At 53.1% G+C, this 20225-nt stretch overlaps 2 protein-coding genes across 3 annotated transcripts; both read left to right on the top strand.

The window, feature by feature from the left end:
* The first annotated feature begins 232 nt into the window (after positions 1 to 232).
* Positions 233 to 13775, top strand: SLC44A4 (solute carrier family 44 member 4). Of its 2 annotated transcripts, XM_029243023.1 has the most exons (21): positions 233 to 266; positions 1858 to 1906; positions 2373 to 2446; positions 2581 to 2659; positions 3609 to 3708; positions 3791 to 3916; positions 4072 to 4132; positions 5668 to 5752; positions 5836 to 5919; positions 6197 to 6432; positions 6522 to 6621; positions 7120 to 7212; positions 7482 to 7584; positions 11459 to 11712; positions 11785 to 11879; positions 11999 to 12102; positions 12214 to 12287; positions 12496 to 12566; positions 12665 to 12759; positions 12875 to 12959; positions 13556 to 13775. In XM_029243023.1, exons 1-21 carry the CDS (start codon positions 233 to 235, stop codon positions 13672 to 13674), a joined length of 2121 nt encoding a protein of 706 aa, XP_029098856.1. In that variant the 3' UTR covers positions 13675 to 13775. The 2 variants fall into 2 exon arrangements, with proteins under 2 accessions (XP_029098856.1, XP_029098857.1); XM_029243024.1 differs by lacking the exon at positions 3791 to 3916.
* A 289-nt stretch (positions 13776 to 14064) lies between these two features.
* Positions 14065 to 18039, top strand: NEU1 (neuraminidase 1). The gene is made up of 6 exons (XM_029243186.1): positions 14065 to 14368; positions 14807 to 14999; positions 15724 to 15986; positions 16599 to 16781; positions 16969 to 17191; positions 17297 to 18039. The coding sequence occupies exons 1-6, from the start codon at positions 14207 to 14209 to the stop codon at positions 17521 to 17523; spliced, it is 1251 nt and encodes a 416-aa protein (XP_029099019.1). The 5' UTR covers positions 14065 to 14206; the 3' UTR covers positions 17524 to 18039.
* The last annotated feature ends 2186 nt before the right edge of the window (positions 18040 to 20225 follow it).

The raw sequence follows: 20225 nt of genomic DNA, 5'->3' as shown, positions 1-20225 counted from the left end.
GGAGTCCTTCAGGCCATGGTCCATGAGGCCCGAGGAAGCAGCCCTGACCTGACCCACGTACCAGGCTTGCCTTCCAGCTTCCAGCCCTCCAGCACGGAGTCTAGAAGGAGGAACTAGAGTGTGTCGGGGACCACAGGCAGGGGTGGGGCTGTGACGTGAGGGCGGGAGGGCGGGGCTGGTGGCAGGTGAGCTGCCAGGTCTCCCAGGCTCCAATCACTCTGGAGACTGAGCCATGGGGGGAAAACAGGACCAGAACGAGGTCTACGGTGAGGCTGGGGTGGGGGCCCAGGACCCGGCGAGGGAGGGGAGGCCTGCTCCGGGGAACGGTGGCTGGGCCAGCACCAGGGAGAGGAGCAGAGGGGAGTCGTGGTCCCCGAGGGGAGGGCCCAGGGAACAGCTGATGGAAGGAGACAGAGTCAGGGTCCTCGGAGGAGGATGGGGTGCAGGGGCTGGGAGCCATTGCTGAGGAGCCTTTGGGGTGTGAAGCTGAAGTCTGCGTGAGGAGGGGCGCTGGAGTCCCTGGGACGAGGGGGTGATGCCACGCCTGGACTCTGGGCACCTCAGGACAGGGCCCCGGGAAGCAGAGCCTGAAGGAGGCAGGGTCAGGGTCCTGAGCAGAGGAAGGGGCTCAGGGGCTGGGAGGAGTGAGCTGGGCTCTGGGCCGCTGTCAGGAGGAACAGCTTGGGGTCCCTGAGAAGGAGGCGGACTTTCAGCCTGGACTCTGGGTCTCTGAGGGGAAAAGGCGCTGGGGATCTGCCTGCCGGGGTCTGTGAGGAGTGGCGGCGGAGGGGGTTCTGCTGGGGGTCCCTGAGAGGAGTAGGGGCTGCAGATCTTGGTGGAGAGAGAGGGCTGGGGACCAGCCCCCCAGGTTCTCTGCTAGGAGGGAGTCTATCTCAGAGTGGGTTAGGAAGAGAGGCAGCACAGGGGCTCCTGTGAAGGGTAAGGCCTGAGGAGAAGGAGCGGGCAGCCTGTCTCCAGCATCTCTGTGAGGGGCAAAGGCTGGGGGGCTGCCCCGAGGGGTCCTGAGGACAAGGGCAGGGGGCAGGGTGAAGGGGTCTACAGGGAGGGGGAGCTGGGACCAGCCTCTGGGATCCCTTTGAGCATGAGGGCTAGGGAAGGAAGGAACCCCAGGGGAGGGACCTTCCAGAGGCGAGGCTTGGTCCAAAGGGAGTCAGGGGAGGGAGCAGTGGGGACACCCCACAGACTTCCTGGAACAGCTTTGGGTCAATCATCGACATCGCGTCTGAGAACCACGGAGGGACAACAGTCCAGAGCACCTGGGAGAATGGACCGCACCCCTTTCCACGCTCTGGCTCAGCCCTCTGTCCTCCCTCCTCCCTGCCCACACGGGACCCTGGCTGCCTGGCCTCACCTCCTTCCTGTGTGTACTCAGGGAGGACCAGGAACAGGACGGGCCACAAGCTGCCCGGCTCAGGTGTCACCCTGACTGCTCTCCCAGAGACTGGCAGTAGCCTGGGGACTAAGCTCCCTTCCGGGTGGGGGTCTACAGCCCCCCCCAGTCCCTGCGGGAATTGATGACTTTGGCTGAGGGCCTTGAGGTGTGACCCATAAATGACCCATAAAAAGCTGCCCTTTCCCCTCCCTCCAAGGCCGCCTGGTTGGAGTTCACAGTGATCAGTGAAGCTGCTGACCAAGCCTTGATCCTACCTTTCCTGTTCTCTACTTTCCCCTCCTGCCAGCCCTGCCCCTGTCTATCTCCCCCCAGACTCCTGAGGGCCAGGTAGGACCCTGGTGCAGGGTAGCTCCTGCTGTGGGGAAGGGTTTGGAGGGACTGGAAATGGGGGGAGAGACCCCTCTCAATGCCTCACTCTCCACACTCCTCCCCATGCCCTTCAGGGAAACCAGCCAAATATGACCCCTTCTTCCGAGGCCCCATCAAGAACAGGTGAGTTCTGGGCGCTGTGCTGCTGGGGTGGGGGGGCGGATGGGGGCAGTGTCTGGGTTTTGCTTCGTATTTGCTGAAATATTGGTAGGAAATTTGTGAGGAAAAAACCTCCTGCCCCAGGAGGGTGGTGGCCCTGGGGAGACTGTTGTGTGTGGAGGGGGCACAAGGGGGCCTCCCGGCTGCTGGTGATGTTCTGTGTCTTGGCCTGGGAGCTGGCTACACAGGCATGTGTCCTTTGGGAAAATTCATCCAGCTGAGCACTTCTGAACTGTGCCCTTTCCTGTTTTAAACTTCAGAAGAAAGTTTACCCACCCAGAAAAAGGTTTTCTTAAAGAGAATAAAATGAAAGCTACCTATGCCTACTTTCCAGCATCCCCCAACTCTCCAGAAAACGACTCCTCCAGACCATGCTACCCCCCATGCCCCAGTATCCCCTCTCCAAAGGTTTCCCCCATTTCTCTCCAAGGAGCTGCACAGATATCATCTGTTGTGTCCTCTTCTTCCTCTTCGTTCTGGGTTACATCGCCGTGGGGCTTGTGGGTGAGTTTCTGGCAGTGCAGAGCTGGGCAGTGGCTGGGGGACATTATTGTCCCAAGGAGGGACCACACCCACAGCCTTTCCCTCTTAAGTCCCTGCCGCACTCCGGTGATTCATCTGTGTGTCTCTGTCTCCAGCCTGGGTGTATGGAGACCCCCAGCAAGTCCTCTACCCCAGGAACTCTACTGGGGCCTATTGCGGGATCGGGGAAAACAAGTGAGTATGAAGGCAAGAAGAGGGGGCAGGAGGGAGATGAGATGGGGGATGGGTAGGGGACCACTCCACCTCAGCCTCCCTGAATCTCACCAGTCCAGGCCACGTAGAACAGCCTCCACTGCTGGCCAGTGGCTTCTGAATCCTCCTAGAATTAGGAGGCAGCAAAGAGTCATGGTTAAATGCACGGGCTTTAGGGTTCAGAGATGGTCATTTGAATCCCCAACTGGGCTAAGTAAGTTTTGGTTTGTGACCTCCGGCAAGGTACTTAATATCTCTGAACTTTGATTTCTTCTTCTGAAACACAAGGCTGATTCCAGAAGCAAGGCTATCAGTCCCAGCATGCAGGAAACGTTCAGTAAATAATAAAACCACTAACCTTTATATGGCATTCCAGGCAGGCAGTGTACTCTACACACACAAACTCATTTAAACCTTGTGAGGTAGGTGCTATAATTTTACATGTGATGGAACTGAGGCAGTGAGTGGTTAGATGACTTATTCAAGGTCATAAAGCTGGCTCCAGAGTTCAAGCTCTTAACCATTTTGTTAGCAGTGGAGATGCTGAATTACTCTGGGCAATCTTTCAGGTGTCTCCCATACCTTCCCAGCTGAGCTGAGCTTCCAGAGGCCAGGAACTGGGCCCATTGCACTCTTTTTTTTGTTTTTTTGGTGTTTTTATGCGGTACACGGGCCTCTCACTGTTGTGGCCTCTCCCGTTGCGGAGCGCAGACTCAGCGGCCATGGCTCACGGGCCCAGGCGCTCCGCGGGATGTGGGATCTGCCCGGACCGGGACACGAACCCGTGTCCCCTGCATCGGCAGGCGGACTCTCAACCACTGTGCCACCAGGGAAGCCGCCCATTGCACTCTTGAGGCACAGCCCTGGCAGTCCCTCTCTTTCCCCAAGGCTTGACCAAGCCCTTACGCATACGCTTCCTTCTCTCCTACAGAGATAAACCATATCTCCTATACTTCAACATCTTCAGCTGCGTCCTAACCACCGACATCATCACGATCACCCAGAATGGCCTGGCGTGCCCCACACCCCAGGTCAGAGTCTGGGACCTGCCTCTGTCCCCAGATCTCCCCCAGGGTCTGGATACCAGCCCCTCAGCACGCTCTCTGCCCCCAGGTGTGTGTGTCCTCCTGCCCAGAGGTCCCATGGACTGTGGAAACGGACCAGCTCTCACAGTCGGTCGGGCAGGTCTTCTATGCAGCAAATAGGAACTTTTGTCTGCCAGGGGTGCCTGGGGACATGGTGAGCGCTGTTCCCAATGTCATTGCTAAGGAGGGTCCATAATGAGGGAGGGTGGGAGGGGGAGTTGGGTAGATGATCGTGGTGATAGAAAGGGGACTCACTCCTTCATCTTGCTCTGTGTCTGTGTGTCTGTCTGTCCTCCCCCCACCCTCCAGCAAGTGCTCCAAAGCCTGAGACAGGAGCTCTGCCCCAGTTTCCTCCTCCCTTCCACTCCAGGTGAGAAGCCACATTCCTTCCTCAGACATCATCCAGTCCTAGATTTTTTTCCCTCAAACAAGGGAACCAGGCTCAGAGAGAGGCAAGTCACACAGCTTGTCTGTGACAAAATCAGAATGAGCACCAGGTCTTCGTTTTTTTTCTCTGCTGCATGACCATCCTACAGTCAGATCACCAGTGCTTATTATGTACCTGCTGTGTGCCAGGTACCGGGGACAGGTGAAGCGAAGATGAAAACTGCTCCCCTTTTGGACTACATCCTAGGTGGTGAGATCAGAGATGTTCACGAAGCGATTGCATGAGATTGCCACGAGAACATACGTGGGTGAATGTACACACATGCATTTATGTGCAGGCACAGGAAACAGACTGGAAGGATGTTCACCCAAATGTTAAAGTGACTGTGCTGGGTAGTGGGATCACAGTTGACTTTTTTTTTTTGCTCTTTTTCCCAATTTTTTTTTTTTTTTTTTTTTTTGCGGTATGCGGGCCTCTCACTGTTGTGGCCTCTCCCGTTGCGGGGCACAGGCTCCGGATGCACAGGCTCAGCGGCCATGGCTCACGGGCCCAGCCGCTCTGTGGCACGTGGGATCTTCCCGGACCGGGGCACGAACCCATGTCCCCTGCATCGGCAGGTGGACTCTCAACCACTGCGCCACCAGGGAAGCCCTTAAATGTTATTTTTAATAGAAAAAAAAAAATGTGACTATAGCATGAGAAAAGATATCCAGCTCTCAGTAGGTACAATAGGAAGTATCTCCAATGAGTGCTCCAGGGTCAGATAGATCTGGATTTAAATTCCAGCACTTTCCAGCTGTGTGGTCTTAGGAAAATGACTCAACCTCTCTGAGCCTTGTTTCCTCATCTTTAGAATGTAAATGCAAAGCAAGCCTGCCTGGCAAAGCTGTTGTGAGGGTTAAGATAAATGGCTCTGTAGGCACATAATAGGTGCCACAGGAGATAGGGGTGGGGCCAGAAGGCTTCCTGGAGGGGGTGAGATGGAGATGGAGCTGAACAGGGCATCATGGATGGGATTTCTGGAGGAGGAAGCGCAAAGGTAGAGAGGGGAGGGGAAAGTGGCTGGGCTCAGACGATGGGGCCTTAAAGCCTGGCCGTGAGCGTGGGCACTCTCCAGGGCAAGGCATCTGGAGGTGTCTGGGCAGCAGAGTGACCTAGAGCCCTGGAATGCCAAGGTCCGGGCTGTGCCGTGTCTCCCGGGCATTCTGGCAGGGGCTGGATTGAAGGGTGGCACGGGTGGGCGTGGAGGTGCTGTAAGAGGCAGGCCAGAGGACAGGAGGGTCTGAACCCAGGCAGTGGCAGGGTGGGGAGGAAGGAGCATTAAGAGACAGTGAAGGAAGCATGGGCTCCTGGGCCAGGAGCTCCCTTTCGGCTGTGGAATCAAGAGCAGCCCTCTGAGTGGGGCAGAGCCCTTCTCAACTCTGTCCCTAAGGGCACGACGGGCTGGGGTGGGGGCCAGAGACTTTCAAGACAAACTCTGGGCCCTCCCACGCAGTCGCCCGGTTCTCTCCCTCCAGCTCTGGGGCGTTGTTTTCCATGGTCCAATAGTACTGTGCCTAAGCTCCCAGGGATCTCCAACACGTCCATCGCCCAGGGCATCAGGTGGGCATTCCCTTGCCCCTACATCTCTGTCCCGCTCCCCCTTCCCACTCACAGCCCCATCTGACTCTGTCTCTCCCCACCAGTGGTCTTCTTGACAGCCTCAATGCCCGTGACATCAGTGTCAAGGTCTTTGAAGACTTTGCCCAATCCTGGTATTGGATTCTTATGTGAGTCACCACATTCCCCTGCTCTCTCGTCCTTCCCTTCCCCCGACTCTGACCCTCTATCCCTTAGCCCACTGTCTGAAACAGAGCCTTTGGGCAGGGTAGGTGGAGCCAGAGCTCAAAATGGATCCCAAGTCCAACAGGATTTATAAGAGAAAGCGTGTGGGGGGGCTCTGATCTGGGGACATTGGGGGTTTGAGGAAAGGTATTTGGGGGCCTCTGAAAGGGGAAAGATATGGGGGATGTGGGGTGACCCTCACCTATGTTTCCCTGCCCGCAGTGCCCTAGGCGTGGCTCTGGTCCTGAGCCTGCTGTTTATTCTGCTTCTGCGCCTGGTGGCCGGGCCCCTGGTGTTTGTGCTGATCATAGGGGTGCTGGGCGTGCTGGCATATGGCATCTATCACTCCTGGGAGGAATACCGCGTACTGCGGGACAAGGGTGCCTCCATCTCCCAGCTGGGCTTCACCACCAACCTCAGCGCCTACAGCAGCGTTCAGGAGACCTGGCTAGCAGCCCGTGAGTGCCCTGCCCACCCATGAACCACCAGCCACCCAAGGGCTGCCCTGGCCATGACCCAGGCCACTCTGCCCCCTGTCCACCCTCAGTGATCGTGCTGGCTGTGCTTGAAGGCATCCTGCTACTGATGCTCATCTTCCTGCGGCAACGGATTCGCATCGCCATCGCCCTCCTGGAGGAAGCCAGCAGGTCAGGGCCTATGTGGGAAGGAGAAGGAGCAGAGGGCAGGGGGGTGGGCCCAGGATGGGAGTGCTGGAAAGGTGGCAGAGCACTGGAGAAAGGCAGCATAGCACAGTGTTTAACATTGCTGTGTGGCTTAGCCTTTCTGCGCCTCAGTTTAACCATCTGTAAAATGGGGGTAATAATAGTTCCTACCTTGTAGGGTTGTCATAAGGATAAAGTTAATTAGTGTCTTGTCAAGTGCCTAAAACATGAAACAAGCCCTTACTCCCCCTGAAGCCGCCCCTGGTGGCTTCTCTGTGGCTCTAGTTTCCTCTAAAGTCCCCTTGAGCCTGATTTATTCAGTTCAGTTCTTTTAGGGAGCTCCTACTATGTGCCCAGCCTTAGGGGGAAGGAGCAGGCCCTGGAGAGGGCAGAGGTGTGGCCTGTGCCAGGGTCAGCACCGTGAGAGGATGGGTGGGGACTGGGGGGTATGTTCACTGGTGTGCTGCTCTCATCTCCCTGCAGAGCTGTAGGACAGATGATGTCTACCATGTTCTACCCGTTGTTCACCTTTGTCCTGCTGCTCGTCTGCATTGCCTACTGGGGCATGACTGCTCTGTATCCTTTGCCCACATGACTGGGCCCTCCTGGAGCCCTTGGGGGTGGGGGGCAGGGCAATACTTTTGTAGACAGTATGCCTTAGTGTGATTGGAAGAAGGCACCCCTTCCTCCCAGCAGACACAGCCCTGCCTTGAAAAAGCAAGCACAGGCTGAATTTCAGCCCCTCTGTGCAGTGAACAACCTGCTCAAGCACCTGGAAAGGGCTTGCTGAGGAGGGGAACTGTGGAGGCCCCCGTGTCACCATGCTTTCCTTGACTCCCCTCTGGGTACCTGGCCACATCTGGGCAACCCCAGTACGTGTTCTGGGCGCCCAATGTCAGCTTGTCCGGCTGTGAGCATGTGCCAATGAATACATCATGCAACCCCATGGTGAGGATTTGGGGTGGATGTGGAGGGGCACCAGTAGGGCTGAGGGGACCTTAGAGAACAACTGGTTCAAATCCCTCATTGTGCAGAGGAGACTGAGGACCAGAGATGGCAAGGGGCTCACTCACGGGTCACACAGCAGGCCCCTAGCAGAGCCAGAAAGGGAGTCTGTCTGCAGACTCCAGATCTCCCGCTGAGCCACCCATTGTGCTGCAAGAGGATGAGTGCTGTGCCCAAGGGCAGGACTATGCCCTGGGGCAGGTGGATCTCAGAACTTCTCCATCCCTCCCCAGGACATTTCTCTGCCTAGAGAACCATTAACCACTTCACCCTTTCAGTCTCAGTCTGCTCACCTGTAAAATGGAGATAATCTTAATATCTGTGCCTCAGCGTGGCCCTGGCCGTGGCCGAGAAAATTAAAGGACACTGGGCACATGAAAGTATAATGGCTGGCACCTGATAAGAGCTGATAACTGTAGATGGGTTTTGTTTAGGTTATCTTTAGTTAGGCTTCCTCAGAACACACTGTTCTAGGCGATAGGCAGGTGGGCTCCCTGGGGGCCTGGGAGAGTAGCTGCTACCCCAAACTCTCCCCTGTGAAGTTCCCAGGGAGTGAGGCCGCACTGCTGGGTATTCACTGTCAAAGCTTTCATGTGGCCACCACATCAGAACTGGGACCATGGGCTGTGCCCACAGGCGTTAGCCCCACTCTAAAAAAGGAGAGGGAGGTCGTTTACATTTAAGAAGGACCCATTATGTGCCAGGCACTGGCTATACAAAGCCCCAAATGAAGTACTTCTTGCTTTCAACTTGCTTATGACCTAGCGGTGGGGACTGACGCAAACCCACAATTACATTAAAGTGGAAAGTGGTCATAAATTCTTGTTATAAAATTTCAAACAGAGCAGTCCCTCCCTTAGGAAGCTTGCACAAGCCTCTTAGATGGCCTCATCCACCAGAGGGCAGACAGCAGAAGCAAGAACTACAGTCCTGCAGCCTGTGGAAGGAAAACCACATTCAGAAAGATAGACAAGACGAAAAGGCAGAGGGCTATGTACCAGATGAAGGAACAAGATAAAACCCCAGAAAAACAACTAACTGAAATGGAGATAGGCAACCTTCCAGAAAAAGAATTCAGAATAATGATAGTGAAGATGATCCAGGACCTCGGAAAAAGAATGGAGGCAAAGATGGAGAAGATGCAAGAAATGTTTAACAAAGACCTAGAATTAAAGAACAAACACCTAAAAAAAAAAAGAACAAACACCTAGAAGAATTAAAGAACAAACAAACAGAGCTGAACAATACAATAACTGAAATGAAAAATACACTAGAAGGAATCAATAGCAGAATAACTGAGGCAGAAGAACGGATAAGTGACCTGGAAGACAGAATGGTGGAATTCACTGCCACAGAACAGAATAAAGAAAAAAGAATGAAAAGAAATGAAGACAGCCTCAGAGACCTCTGGAACAACATTAAATGCAACAACATTCGCATTATAGGGGTCCCAGAAGGCGAAGAGAGAGAGAAAGGACCAGAGAAAATATTTGAAGAGATTATAGTCAAAACTTCCCTAACATGGGAAAGGAAATAGCCACCCAAGTCCAGGAAGCCCTCCAAGTCCATCCATGTTGCTGTAAATGGCAACATTTCATTCCTTTTTATGGCTGAGTAGTATTCCGTTGTATTTATGTACCACATCTTCTTTATCCATTCATCTGTTGATGGACACTTAGATTGCTTCCATACCTTAGCAATTGGAAATAATGCTGCTATGAACATTGGGTGCATGTGTCTCTTCCAATTAGTGGTTTTGGGGTTTTTTTTTTCATGTGTACAGCCAGAAGTGGAATTGCTGGGTCGTATGGTAGTTCTATTTTTAGCTTTTTGAGACACTTCTCACACTGCTTTCCACAGTGACTGCGCCAATTTACTTTCCCATCAGCAGTGTACAAGTGTTGCCTCTTCCTCACATCCTTGCCAACATTTGTTGTGTTCTTTTTGATGATGGCCATTCTGACAGGTGTGAGGTGATATCTCATTGTGGGTTTGATTTGCATTTCCCTGATGATTAGCGATGTTGAGCATCTTTCCATGTGCCTGTTGGCCGTCTGCATTTCCTCTTTGGAAAAATGTCTATTCAGTTCTTCTGTCCATTTTTTAAAAAATATATTTATTTATTTATGGCTGAGTTGGGTCTTTGTTGCTGTGTGCAGGCTTTCTCTAGTTGCAGCAAGCGGGGGCTACTCTTCGTTGTGGTGCTCAGGCTTCTCATTGTCGCGGCTTCTCTTGTTGCAGAGCACAGGCTCTAGGCGCGCGGGCTTCAGTAGTTGTGGCGCACGGGCTTTTGAGCACAGGCTTGGTAGTTGTGGCGCACGGGCTTAGTTGATCCGCGGCATGTGGTATCTTCCTGGACCAGGGCTTGAACCCATGTCCCCTGCATTACCAGGCGGATTCTTAACCACTGCACCACCAGGGAAGCCCCGTTCTGCCCATTTTTAAATCAGGTTGTTTGTGTTTTTCATGTTGAGTTGTATGAGCTGTTTTTACATGTTGGATATTAATCCCATATTGGTCATATCATTTGCAAATATTTTCTCCCATTCAGTAGGTTGTCTTTTCATTTTTTGATGGTTTCCTTTGCTGTGCAAAAGCTTTTAAGATTAATTAAATCCCATTTGTTTATTTCCTCTGCTTTAAGAGACGAATCTGTGTTTTTTACTTTTTATTAGGGAAATTTTCAGACACACACAAACATGGAGAATCCCTGTACTCAGATTCCATAACCTTCAGCCTTCTGTTCTTGTTTCATCTATTTCCCTACCCATCCCCCACCCCTTGCAATTTTAAAAAATTATTTATTTATTTGGCTGCACTAGGTCTTAGTTGCAGCACGTGGGATCTTCGTTGTCACGTGCAGGATCTTCGTTGCCATATGCAGGATCTTCGTTGCGGCATGCAAGATCTTCAGTTGCGGCATGCAGACTTCTTAGTTGCGGCATGCAGACTCTTAGTTGCAGCATGTGAACTCTTAGTTGTGGCATGCATGTGGGACCTAGTTCCTTGACCAAGGATTGAACCTGGGCCCCCTGCATTGGGAGCGTGGAGTCTTAACCACTGGACCACCAGAGAAGTCCCCCGTGCAATTTATTTTTCTTGAGTTTTTGTTTGTTTGTTTGTTTTTGCGGTACGCAGGCCTCTCACTGTTGTGGCCTCTCTCGTTGTGGAGCACAGGCTCCGGACGCGCAGGTTTAGCGGCCATGGCTCATGGGCCCAGCCGCTCCGCGGCATGTGGGATCTTCCCAGACCGGGGCACGAACCCATGTCCCCTGCATTGGCAGGCGGACTCTCAACCGCTGCGCCACCAGGGAAGCCCTCGAGTTTTTAAAGGCAAATTCTGAACATTGTGCCATTTCACCTTTAAATATATCAGGATGGATCTAAACAGATACGGACTTTTAAAAAGCATAACCACTACACCATTATCACACCAAACAGAATTAATGGTTCCTTAGCATCATCTGATACCCAGTCTGTTCAATTTTGCTAGAAAGTGCTTTGGTTGAAGTTGCAGAGGCTGCTCTGGGACGGGACAAGCTGTTCAAGTGCAAAGGAGAGCTAGGCATTTGTCACACTGCCTTCATACCATTAAGGCTTAGTCCACACGGCCTGGGAGCTCTTGTGCCGTCCAGAGACTGGAGACTGAAGGAAACTAATTACACTCACACAATAGGCAAGCTGAACCCTGTCTGAACCCAGAGATGGATCTCCTGGAAGGAATGGGCTTCCCCAGTTCTGGGGAGGCTGTTACCACCCTCTGCTCTGGGAGGGCAGGAGCTGGTTGGGAATGAGCCTCCTCTGCCTGCCTCCCCAGGACCAGCCGGTGAACTCCTCCTGCCCAGGGCTGATGTGCGTCTTCCAGGGCTACTTGTCCACAGGCCTAGTACAACGTTCTCTCTTCAACTTGCAAATCTACGGGGTCCTGGGGCTGTTCTGGACCATCAACTGGGTGCTAGCCCTGGGCCAGTGTGTCCTGGCTGGGGCCTTTGCCTCCTTCTACTGGGCCTTCCACAAGCCCCAGGACATCCCTACCTTTCCCCTGAGCTCTGCCTTCATGCGCACACTCCGGTAAGCCTGGGGCAGGGGGCTGGGAATTATGAACCCGGGAGTCCTCTGACTACCTCACTAACCCCTGTGCAGTTACCACACTGGGTCGCTAGCCTTTGGAGCCCTCATCTTGACCCTGGTGCAGATAGCCAGGGTCATCCTGGAGTACATTGACAACAAACTGAGAGGTGAGTCGAGGTTGGGGGCTGGGCAAGGCTAGGCTGATCAGCTGGACCCTTGGGCGCTGGAGCGGGGCCGGTGTGCTGTCAGGGGCCAGTGCCCAAACGTGAGCCCTCCTTACCCCCAGGAACCCAGAACCCTATGGCCCGCTGTATCATGTGCTGCTTCAAGTGCTGCCTCTGGTGTTTGGAAAAGTTTATCAAGTTCCTGAACCGCAATGCATACATCATGGTGAGCCCACTACATGAGCAACCCCTTGCTCTGGGGGCCCTGGATGCAGGTCTCCTACCCTGGCCTAGGTAAGCTCACCACAGGTAACCCTGAACTTTCCACCTCACCCAGATTGCCATCTACGGGAAGAATTTCTGTGTCTCAGCCAAAAACGCCTTCATGCTGCTCATGAGGAACATTGTCAGGTCAGGCTGTCGCCCCCCGCCTCCGTGATCTCCCACCCATAAGCATGCTGTGCTCAGAAGGGCCTTGAGCTTGGTTTAATCTCTGCTGCCTCCATCTTGAAATGTGAACAGTTTTTGTTTTGCACCTGTCATGGCAAATTATATAGCCAGTTCTACTCCCACCCCTGCCAGGCCTCTTACCCCCAACCTACCCCAACTCCTTGTACAGGGTGGTCGTCCTGGACAAAGTCACAGACCTGCTACTGTTCTTTGGGAAGCTGCTGGTGGTTGGAGGTGTTGGTAAGGACCAGGGCAGGGAGTTACAGAGGACAGGGGTGCTGGGCAGTTTAAGAGGTGACCTCAGAGGAGTGATGCTGACCTCCAGATCTCTCTCACAGGGGCCCTGTCCTTCTTTTTTTTCACCGGTCGCATCCAGGGACTGGGTAAAGACATTGAGAGTCCCCAACTCAACTACTACTGGCTGCCCATGATGGTGAGTGACACCCCCCAAACCCCCCAGCTCCACCCTCCACCCCACCCCATCCTCGATGCCCGCTTCACCCTCCAACTCTCCAAAGGAACCCTAAGGGAAACCTTGCATCTTGCAGACCTCCATCCTGGGGGCCTATGTCATCGCCAATGGCTTCTTCAGCGTTTTCGGCATGTGTGTGGACACTCTCTTCCTCTGTTTCTGTGAGTCACACCTCTACCTCCTCTCCTCAACTTAAAGGTACCAGATCATTCAGGCTTTTTTGGAGACTTGGTGCTTCTAGAAACAGCGACCTCGTGAGTTACAGGAGCCAGAGGCTCTTCTAACATCCTCAGGGCAGGTGTTTGGGAAGAAAGGAGGGAGTGAGCTCCCAGGCTCCTGGGCTCTCCCAAGAAGGAACATTCCAGGGGAGAGGCCTCTGGTATCTTCCCCTAGAAAATCTGGGAAAGAAGTTAGCCACAGGACTTTTCCCAGCAGGTGGCTGTAGTGAGTGGGGATTTTCTCACCCTACTGTATGCGTTCATTCAGGGTTTCATATGTACCGGGCTCTGCGCTAAGCAACTGACATGTGTTTTTTCCGTTAATCCTTATCACGCTATGAAATATTTTTGACACCCCCCCTTTACAGATGAGGAAACTATTACATAACCTACCCAGTAGGTTTCAAAACCTGCCCCCCAAAATCAGCCCGTGGTGGCGCAGCCTGGAAACCAGGGAGCTGTCTCTTAGTCCCTGGTTTTCCCGGGGAGTGGGGTTGGCTCCCAGCAGTGCGTTCTTATGAGTCTATGTCGTGCTATAGTGGAAGACTTGGAGCGGAACGACGGTTCCGTGGACCGGCCCTACTACATGTCCAAGGCCCTTCTGAAGATTCTGGGCAAGAAGAACGAGGTGCCCCCAGGAGACAAGAGGAAGAAGTGAGAGGCGTAGCTCTGATCCAGGACTGCACGCCGCCTGTACAGCCTCACAGCCTCAACCCGCCTTCCAGATCTCGATTTTGTAGTAAAAAGATTTTATTAAAAGACTGATATTTTGTTTTCTCAAAAACTCTGGGACTTTTATTTCCTCCTACATGCTGCTCTTTTTAACCTCGCCTGGCTCTTTAAAATAGATCCCGCCCCTATGACGCAACCCAGGTGCCTCGACCAATCAAAAGGCTCCTGAGGAGTAATGCACGCCCCCTTCTTCACCCCAGCCAATACGCTTCCGGCCGGGGTCACGCGCTCCGGCGCTTCAGTGGGGGCCAATTGGAAAGAGGTAGCTCTGAGGCGCAGAAGGGTCACGTGGGGAGTCGTGCCAGGGCCAAAGAGAGTCGCGGAAGCGTGGCGGGCGGGCTGGGATTGGGGCGGGTTTGAGGGTGACATCTGAGCGTTTAAAGGGCCGGGGTCAGTTGACGAATCCAGCCCGCGTCTAGTCCTGGGGGGGCCAGGGTCGCTGCTGCCGCGAGGGAGAGATGACTGCGGAGCGACCCGGCACAGTGCCCCCGGGCAGACCCGGGAGACCGCGAATGCTGGGATCATGGGGAGGCTGTAGGGTTCAGGTGTTTGCCGCGATCTTCCTGCTGCTGTTGTCTTCAGCAGAAGTCGGGGCCCGGGCAAAGGACGACTTCAGTCTGGTGAGTCACCCCTCGCATAGCCCCATCCCCGACTCACGCAGGCGGTCTGTGCCCAGTTGTACCCCGGGACCTAGGCTGCTGAGCCCCCTCTCCTCCGAGGAACTCTCTGACCCCGTTCCCTCCTTTCCCAGTCCCTTTCCCTCTCTGGGCCCTTGTCCTCTTTCCCTCTGAGTCTCCTCTTTCGAGCTCCTTACCCTTTTGAGGTCTCCCTGTCCCTGAGGGCTCCTTGTCCCCTCGTAGTCCCTCCCCCTCTCCGAGCCCCCAGTTTCGCTCCGAACTCTCCTCAGGGTTCCCCTTCCTTGTTCTGGGACCCCTTCTCCCACTCGGGATCCCCATCACCCTGCCTCTCCCAGGGGAACCTAACTCCGAGCCGCTGTTCATTCACCCTAAAACCCCAAGTCACGTTTGTTCTGTTGACCCTCCCTCCTCGCTTCGTAGGTTCGTCCGCTTGTGACCATGGAGCAGCTGCTGTGGGTGAGCGGGAAGCAGATCGGCTCTGTGGACACCTTCCGCATCCCGCTCATCACCACCTCTCCTCGGGGCACTCTCCTTGCCTTTGCTGAGGCCAGGAAAATGTCAGCATCGGATAAAGGAGCTAAGTTCATTGCCCTGCGGAGGTCCACGGACCAGGGTATAAAGATGCCTGGGTCACAAGAGGCTGGATGGGTGGGGAGCTTAACCTGCCTTAGGGCCCAGAGGCTGCTGGATCCCTGAAGAGTAGAGGGAACCTAAGGCAGGAAGGTGTCCAGGGCAGTGATCTGGAAATTGGGCTCACCAAGGAGTTGAACATTCATTCAGACATTTACTGAGCACTTACTATATACCTGGCATTGTTCTAGGTTCTGTGAATACAGTTATGAACAAAACAAAGCAAAATTCCTTGCCTTCACAGGGCTTGTATTCTACTGGGGTGGGGGGAGACAGACAATAAACATAATAAATAAGTAAATGTATTTTTTGTATTGGGAGCTGATACGTGCAGTAGAGAAAAATGAAACATGGCAAGAGGCATGGAGAGTGCCAGAATTTGACTGTAATTTTAAGTAGATGACATTTGAGCAGACTCAGAGGAGGTAAGTGAGCCTGGAAGAAGAGCCAGGCAGGTGTAACAAGCTTAGACAGAGTTCACTGCCCCCCCCCGCAAGGAGGGGAGTATTTGAGGAATGAGAAGCAGTTTGTGTGGCTGGATGGAGTGAGCAAGGGTAGAATAGATAAGGTCTGAGAGGTAAGGAGGGGCAGGTCTCGTGGGGCCATCGTAAGGCCTTGGGTCCCTAGCAGGAGGTGAAAATTGCAGCGAGTGGTGGAAAGGGAACCTCCAGAGTGCTCACCCTGGGTTTCTTCCCTGTTTTCTTTAGGCAGCACATGGTCTCCAACAGCTTTCATTGTGGACGATGGGGAGAGCCCAGATGGGCTGAACTTGGGGGCAGTGGTGAGCGATACAACAACAGGAGTGGTCTTCCTTTTCTACTCTCTCTGTGCTCACAAGGCTGGCTGCCAGGTGGCCTCCACCATGCTGGTGTGGAGCAAGGATGACGGAATTTCCTGGAGTTCTCCTCGGAACCTCTCCTTGGACATAGGCACTGAGATGTTTGCCCCCGGACCGGGCTCTGGCATTCAGGTCTCTGTCCTGAGATGGGTGGAGGGAGGTGCCTCATAGAGAGTCTGCCCCGTTATGGACTCCTTTGCAAAGAGAAGATCCTGTGAAGTCAGATTTTTCTGTCTTAGGTGGCATTCCTTGGAAGAAAGGGACATCCTGGGAGGAACACCCTGCCAAGGGAAGGTGGAATTTTGCCATTGGCTTCCCATCTGGGGGTTGTCAACAGGGCTGCACTGATCCATATGCAGATTAGAAAAAAAGTTAGAAAGTCCTGTGCAGATTAGACGAAAGCCCTCCTTTGGGTAGACACAAGCCTGTGCCATGGTCCACAGCTTGGCCTGTGAACACAGGTTGGGTTTAAGCTCCCATCTCCCCCTGTGGCTGGGCCCCCTTGTCCTATGCACAGCCTGTCCAGAGTACACCCTGGATGTCCCGAAGGAGCTTATTCTGCCAAAGAGCTTCTTAATTCAGACAGTGGGTGTTTGTAATGCTTGTGGAACCCTCAGCAAGCAAGGACAGAACGGAAGGGGACAAGGTGTGTCCTCACACTTAGGAGGTGGTGGGTTCCCCCCCCTGCTTCTGAGCCCCCTCGAGGTCTCCTCCGTCTGTGGCACCCCTGTCCTTTTCCCACAGAAACAGCGGGAGCCTCGGAAGGGCCGGCTCATTGTGTGTGGCCACGGGACGCTGGAGCGGGACGGGGTCTTCTGCCTCCTCAGCGATGACCGCGGCGCCTCCTGGCACTATGGGAGTGGGGTCAGCGGCATCCCCTATGGCCAGCCCAAGCGGGAAAATGATTTCAGCCCTGACGAGTGCCAGGTCAGGAGAAGTCCATGGGCTGTCCCCCACCCGCTCAACCTGCTCTGTCCTCCAGAGCACCGTTTCACTCGCGGACCCCGGGCCTGGCTGCCCAGCTCCGTGCCACCTAGCCTTGCTCCCTCAGGGACAGGGCCCTTTGCCCCGCCCCCACCCTGCGTCTTCCTGAAGCCCTCTTCTCTCCGCTCAGCCCTTTGAGCTTCCCGATGGCTCAGTGGTCATCAATGCCCGGAACCAGAACAACTACCACTGCCACTGCCGGATCATCCTCCGCAGCTATGATGCCTGTGATACTCTGAGGCCCCGTGATGTGACCTTCGACCCTGAGCTTGTGGACCCTGTGGTGGCCGCAGGGGCTGTGGCCACCAACTCCGGCATTGTCTTCTTCTCCAACCCAGCCCATCCAGAGTTCCGTGAGTATCTGCCAGGTGGGGTCGGCGAGGAGCCCCCGTGACCTAGAGAAGGAGGCCTTCTCTAGGGGGAGACCTTCCTTCCCCTGACTCTGCTGCTGTTCCCAGGAGTGAACCTGACCCTGCGCTGGAGCTTCAGCAATGGCACCTCATGGCAGAAGGAGACGGTCCAGCTGTGGCCGGGGCCCAGTGGCTACTCCTCACTGGCAACCCTGGAGGGCAGTGTGGGCGGGGAGGACCAGGCCCCGCAACTCTATGTCCTGTATGAGAAAGGCCGGAAACAGTACATAGAGAGCATCTCCCTGGCCAAAGTCAGCGTCTATGGGACACTCTGAGCTGTACACCTGCCAAGGGGATAGAAGGCCCTGGACTCAGCCTCAGGACCATGGGTCTGTAGAGGGTCTACTGGAGGAGCCTAGAAGACGGTTCCACCTTCCTTTAGAGTCTAGCGTTTTGCAAAATCAACTTCTCTTTGACAGGGAAATCATTCCTTAGGACTAAAAACCTGGCTTCTCCCACATAGGAAGAGCTGCCCACACGTGGGAGCACTTCTCTTCCACATTGCTGGGTCTGCCCTCTCAGGGCAATGATTGGTCCTTTTCTTGGACAGGGCTAGGTGGGCCTGTAGCATTAAATAAATATGAACTCAGGGAATTGGGGAAGGCTTACCTCTTTGGGGTAAGATACTGGCTTTGGAGAGGGTTGGTGAAAGTTCCAGAAGGGCAGGACATTTGGTTTCAAGGTAAGGAATGAGGTGCACCACCCACTTTGACTATGTATGAATCAAAATGTTTATAACTTAACGTTCTTAATGAAGGAGAATGAATATTTGCAGAGTCTCTGTGGTTCTGTCAGTGCACATCTTCATGTCTGTTTTCCTCGTGCACACTTGTGGGACTGGGAGTGAGTTTTGGGGAGGAAGCTGGTGTGCTTATTGCCTGTGAAAATCTGTGACTTTGGCAAATCAAATCCTCCTTTCTTTTTCTCATTCCTTCTTATCACAGAAGTACAACTTGCTCTTAACAAGTGTAATGAGGGGAAGGAGGAGGAGCCTCATAAGATAATTAAAAACTGGCTGTTTTGTATTTCTAAGGTGGGGTGAGATACTGTCCTCCATGAAACAGGGAGCAGGTGTGTAAAATGCAGATGAGAAGCCTCTCCCAGGCCAGCCTGGCAGAGAAATAAGCACTGTGGCAATTATGTGAGACAACAACATCTCATCCTAAAGGAGATGCTGTGAAAAGAAAGAACAGCTGAGTGGGACAGCCACAGCTTTTCTCCATATGGAAAGAAAATGCAATGCCTGGATGAGACGGTAGGAATGTTCAAGACATTCTTTTCTTTTTAAAAAAATATTTATTTGTTTGCTTGCTTATTTATTTATTTATTTGGCCGCGCCAGGTCTTAGTTCCCGTCCCGGCATGCAGGATCTTCGTTGTTGGTGTGGGATCTTCGTTGCAGCACCTGGGCTCCTTAGTTGTGGCATGCAAACTCTTAGTTGCGGCACGCATGTGGGACCTAGTTCCCTGACCAGGGATCAAACCCGGGCCCCCTGCATTGGGAGCGCAGAGTCTTATCCACTGTGCCACAAGGGAAGTCCCTGCACATTGCATTTTGATGTTTCTTAAATCTCAGTCTACGCCTCCTATCCCCTCTTCTTTCTCTCTCTTTTTTTTTTCTTTTTGATACCGTCTACACAGAAATATGTTCATTTGTCCTGTAGAACGTTCCACTCTCTGGATTCATCTGTTTCTTCCTCAGAGTGTCATTTAACTTTTTTCCTCCATCCCTTGTATTTCCAGTTATCAAACCTGAAGGTTTAATTAGATTCATATTCCACTGGGTGAGGGAGGCGGGGGACAAGATTCCTTCCCAGGAGCTCTGTGTTTCCTATTGTGCTCCCTCAGGAAGCAAGTGCTGCCCACTTGTCCCTCTCTGAGTGAAGCTGAATTGAGTGATGGGTTCAGATGGCCATAGCCTGACCCCTCCTTTGTAAGGTTTCCCCATCAACCTTCCAACTGACAGTTTCATCCACAGATGACTTTTGCCTGAATCAGTTATTTCATGAGGGGTTGTGAAATGTTGGTTTTTGAATTCTATTATTTTGTCCTCATTTATTAGCTGGAATTCTTTAGTAAAAAGGAACTGTCCCTCATCAAGGCTGTTGGGTTACCCTGAAGCATGATTTGTATGGGAAAGTCAGGATAAATGCTTCATTTCTCCCCTTAACTTGCCAGGTCTCAGAGCAACCTGATGTAGTATTTTACCTTGGCCAGTAAACCACATTGTTCCCACACAGGACACACAAACAGAGGCAGAATCTATGGGAGACGAACACAGGCAGCATGGCCGGGGAGGGCGGGCTCTGCTCTTCTAACACAGCTGGACGAATAGATATGACGCAGGAAGTGCGGTGGGGGGGTGGCATCTGCAGAAACTGGGACATCTGCTATCCACTGCCACTAAAAATGCACATCTGAGAAAGTCTTGCTAACAACTTTATCAGAAATAATGGAGGAGATAGAGAAAATGATACCATGAATGTCTGCCACATGAGCTACTGCCTCGTGAAGTAGACATGGCAGGGGGCTTGTAAGGAAGTAATCATGTTCCTTCTTCATAGCCAAGAACCCTCAGATAAGAGAGAGGCTCCTCAAGGAAGGATCTCCCCCCCTGGAGGGGGCGGAGTGGAGTCATTATAAACCAGAGTCCTGGCCCTACCCCAAACCTGCCTGTAGGTTCAGTGTCTCTAGAATCAGTCCAGGACCTTGCTTTTTTTTTTTTTTTTTAATGTATTTTATTGAAGTGTAGTTGATTTACAATGTTGTTAATTTCTGCTGTACAGCAAAGTGATTCAGTTATACGTTTGTATATTCTTTTTCATATTCCTTTCCATTATGGTTTATCCCAGGATACTGAATATAGTTCCTTGTGCTATACAGTAGGACCTTGTTTATCCATCCTATATGTAATAGTTTGCATCTGCTAATCCCAAACTCCCAATCCATCCCTTCTCCGCCTCCACTCCCTGTTGGCA

The sequence above is a fragment of the Monodon monoceros genome, unplaced genomic scaffold (assembly GCF_005190385.1).
Source record: "Monodon monoceros isolate NGI ecotype Baffin Bay Population unplaced genomic scaffold, NGI_Narwhal_1 Super_Scaffold_3, whole genome shotgun sequence".
Lineage (NCBI taxonomy): Eukaryota > Metazoa > Chordata > Mammalia > Artiodactyla > Monodontidae > Monodon > Monodon monoceros.
This window is presented reverse-complemented; position numbering and strand designations above follow the sequence as displayed.

Excerpts from the sequence above, each read along its gene's own strand:
- SLC44A4 (XM_029243023.1), top strand. The coding sequence starts at position 233 with ATGGGGGGAAAACAGGACCAGAACGAGGTCTACG. Across the intron at positions 2,660-3,608 it reads TGCGGGATCGGGGAAAACAA|AGATAAACCATATCTCCTAT; the intron begins GTGAGTATGAAG and ends TCTCTCCTACAG. Across the intron at positions 12,960-13,555 it reads CACTCTCTTCCTCTGTTTCT|TGGAAGACTTGGAGCGGAAC; the intron begins GTGAGTCACACC and ends GTCGTGCTATAG.
- NEU1 (XM_029243186.1), top strand. The coding sequence starts at position 14,207 with ATGACTGCGGAGCGACCCGGCACAGTGCCCCCGGGCAGACCCGGGAGA. Across the intron at positions 16,782-16,968 it reads TCAGCCCTGACGAGTGCCAG|CCCTTTGAGCTTCCCGATGG; the intron begins GTCAGGAGAAGT and ends CTCTCCGCTCAG. Across the intron at positions 17,192-17,296 it reads CCCAGCCCATCCAGAGTTCC|GAGTGAACCTGACCCTGCGC; the intron begins GTGAGTATCTGC and ends TGCTGTTCCCAG.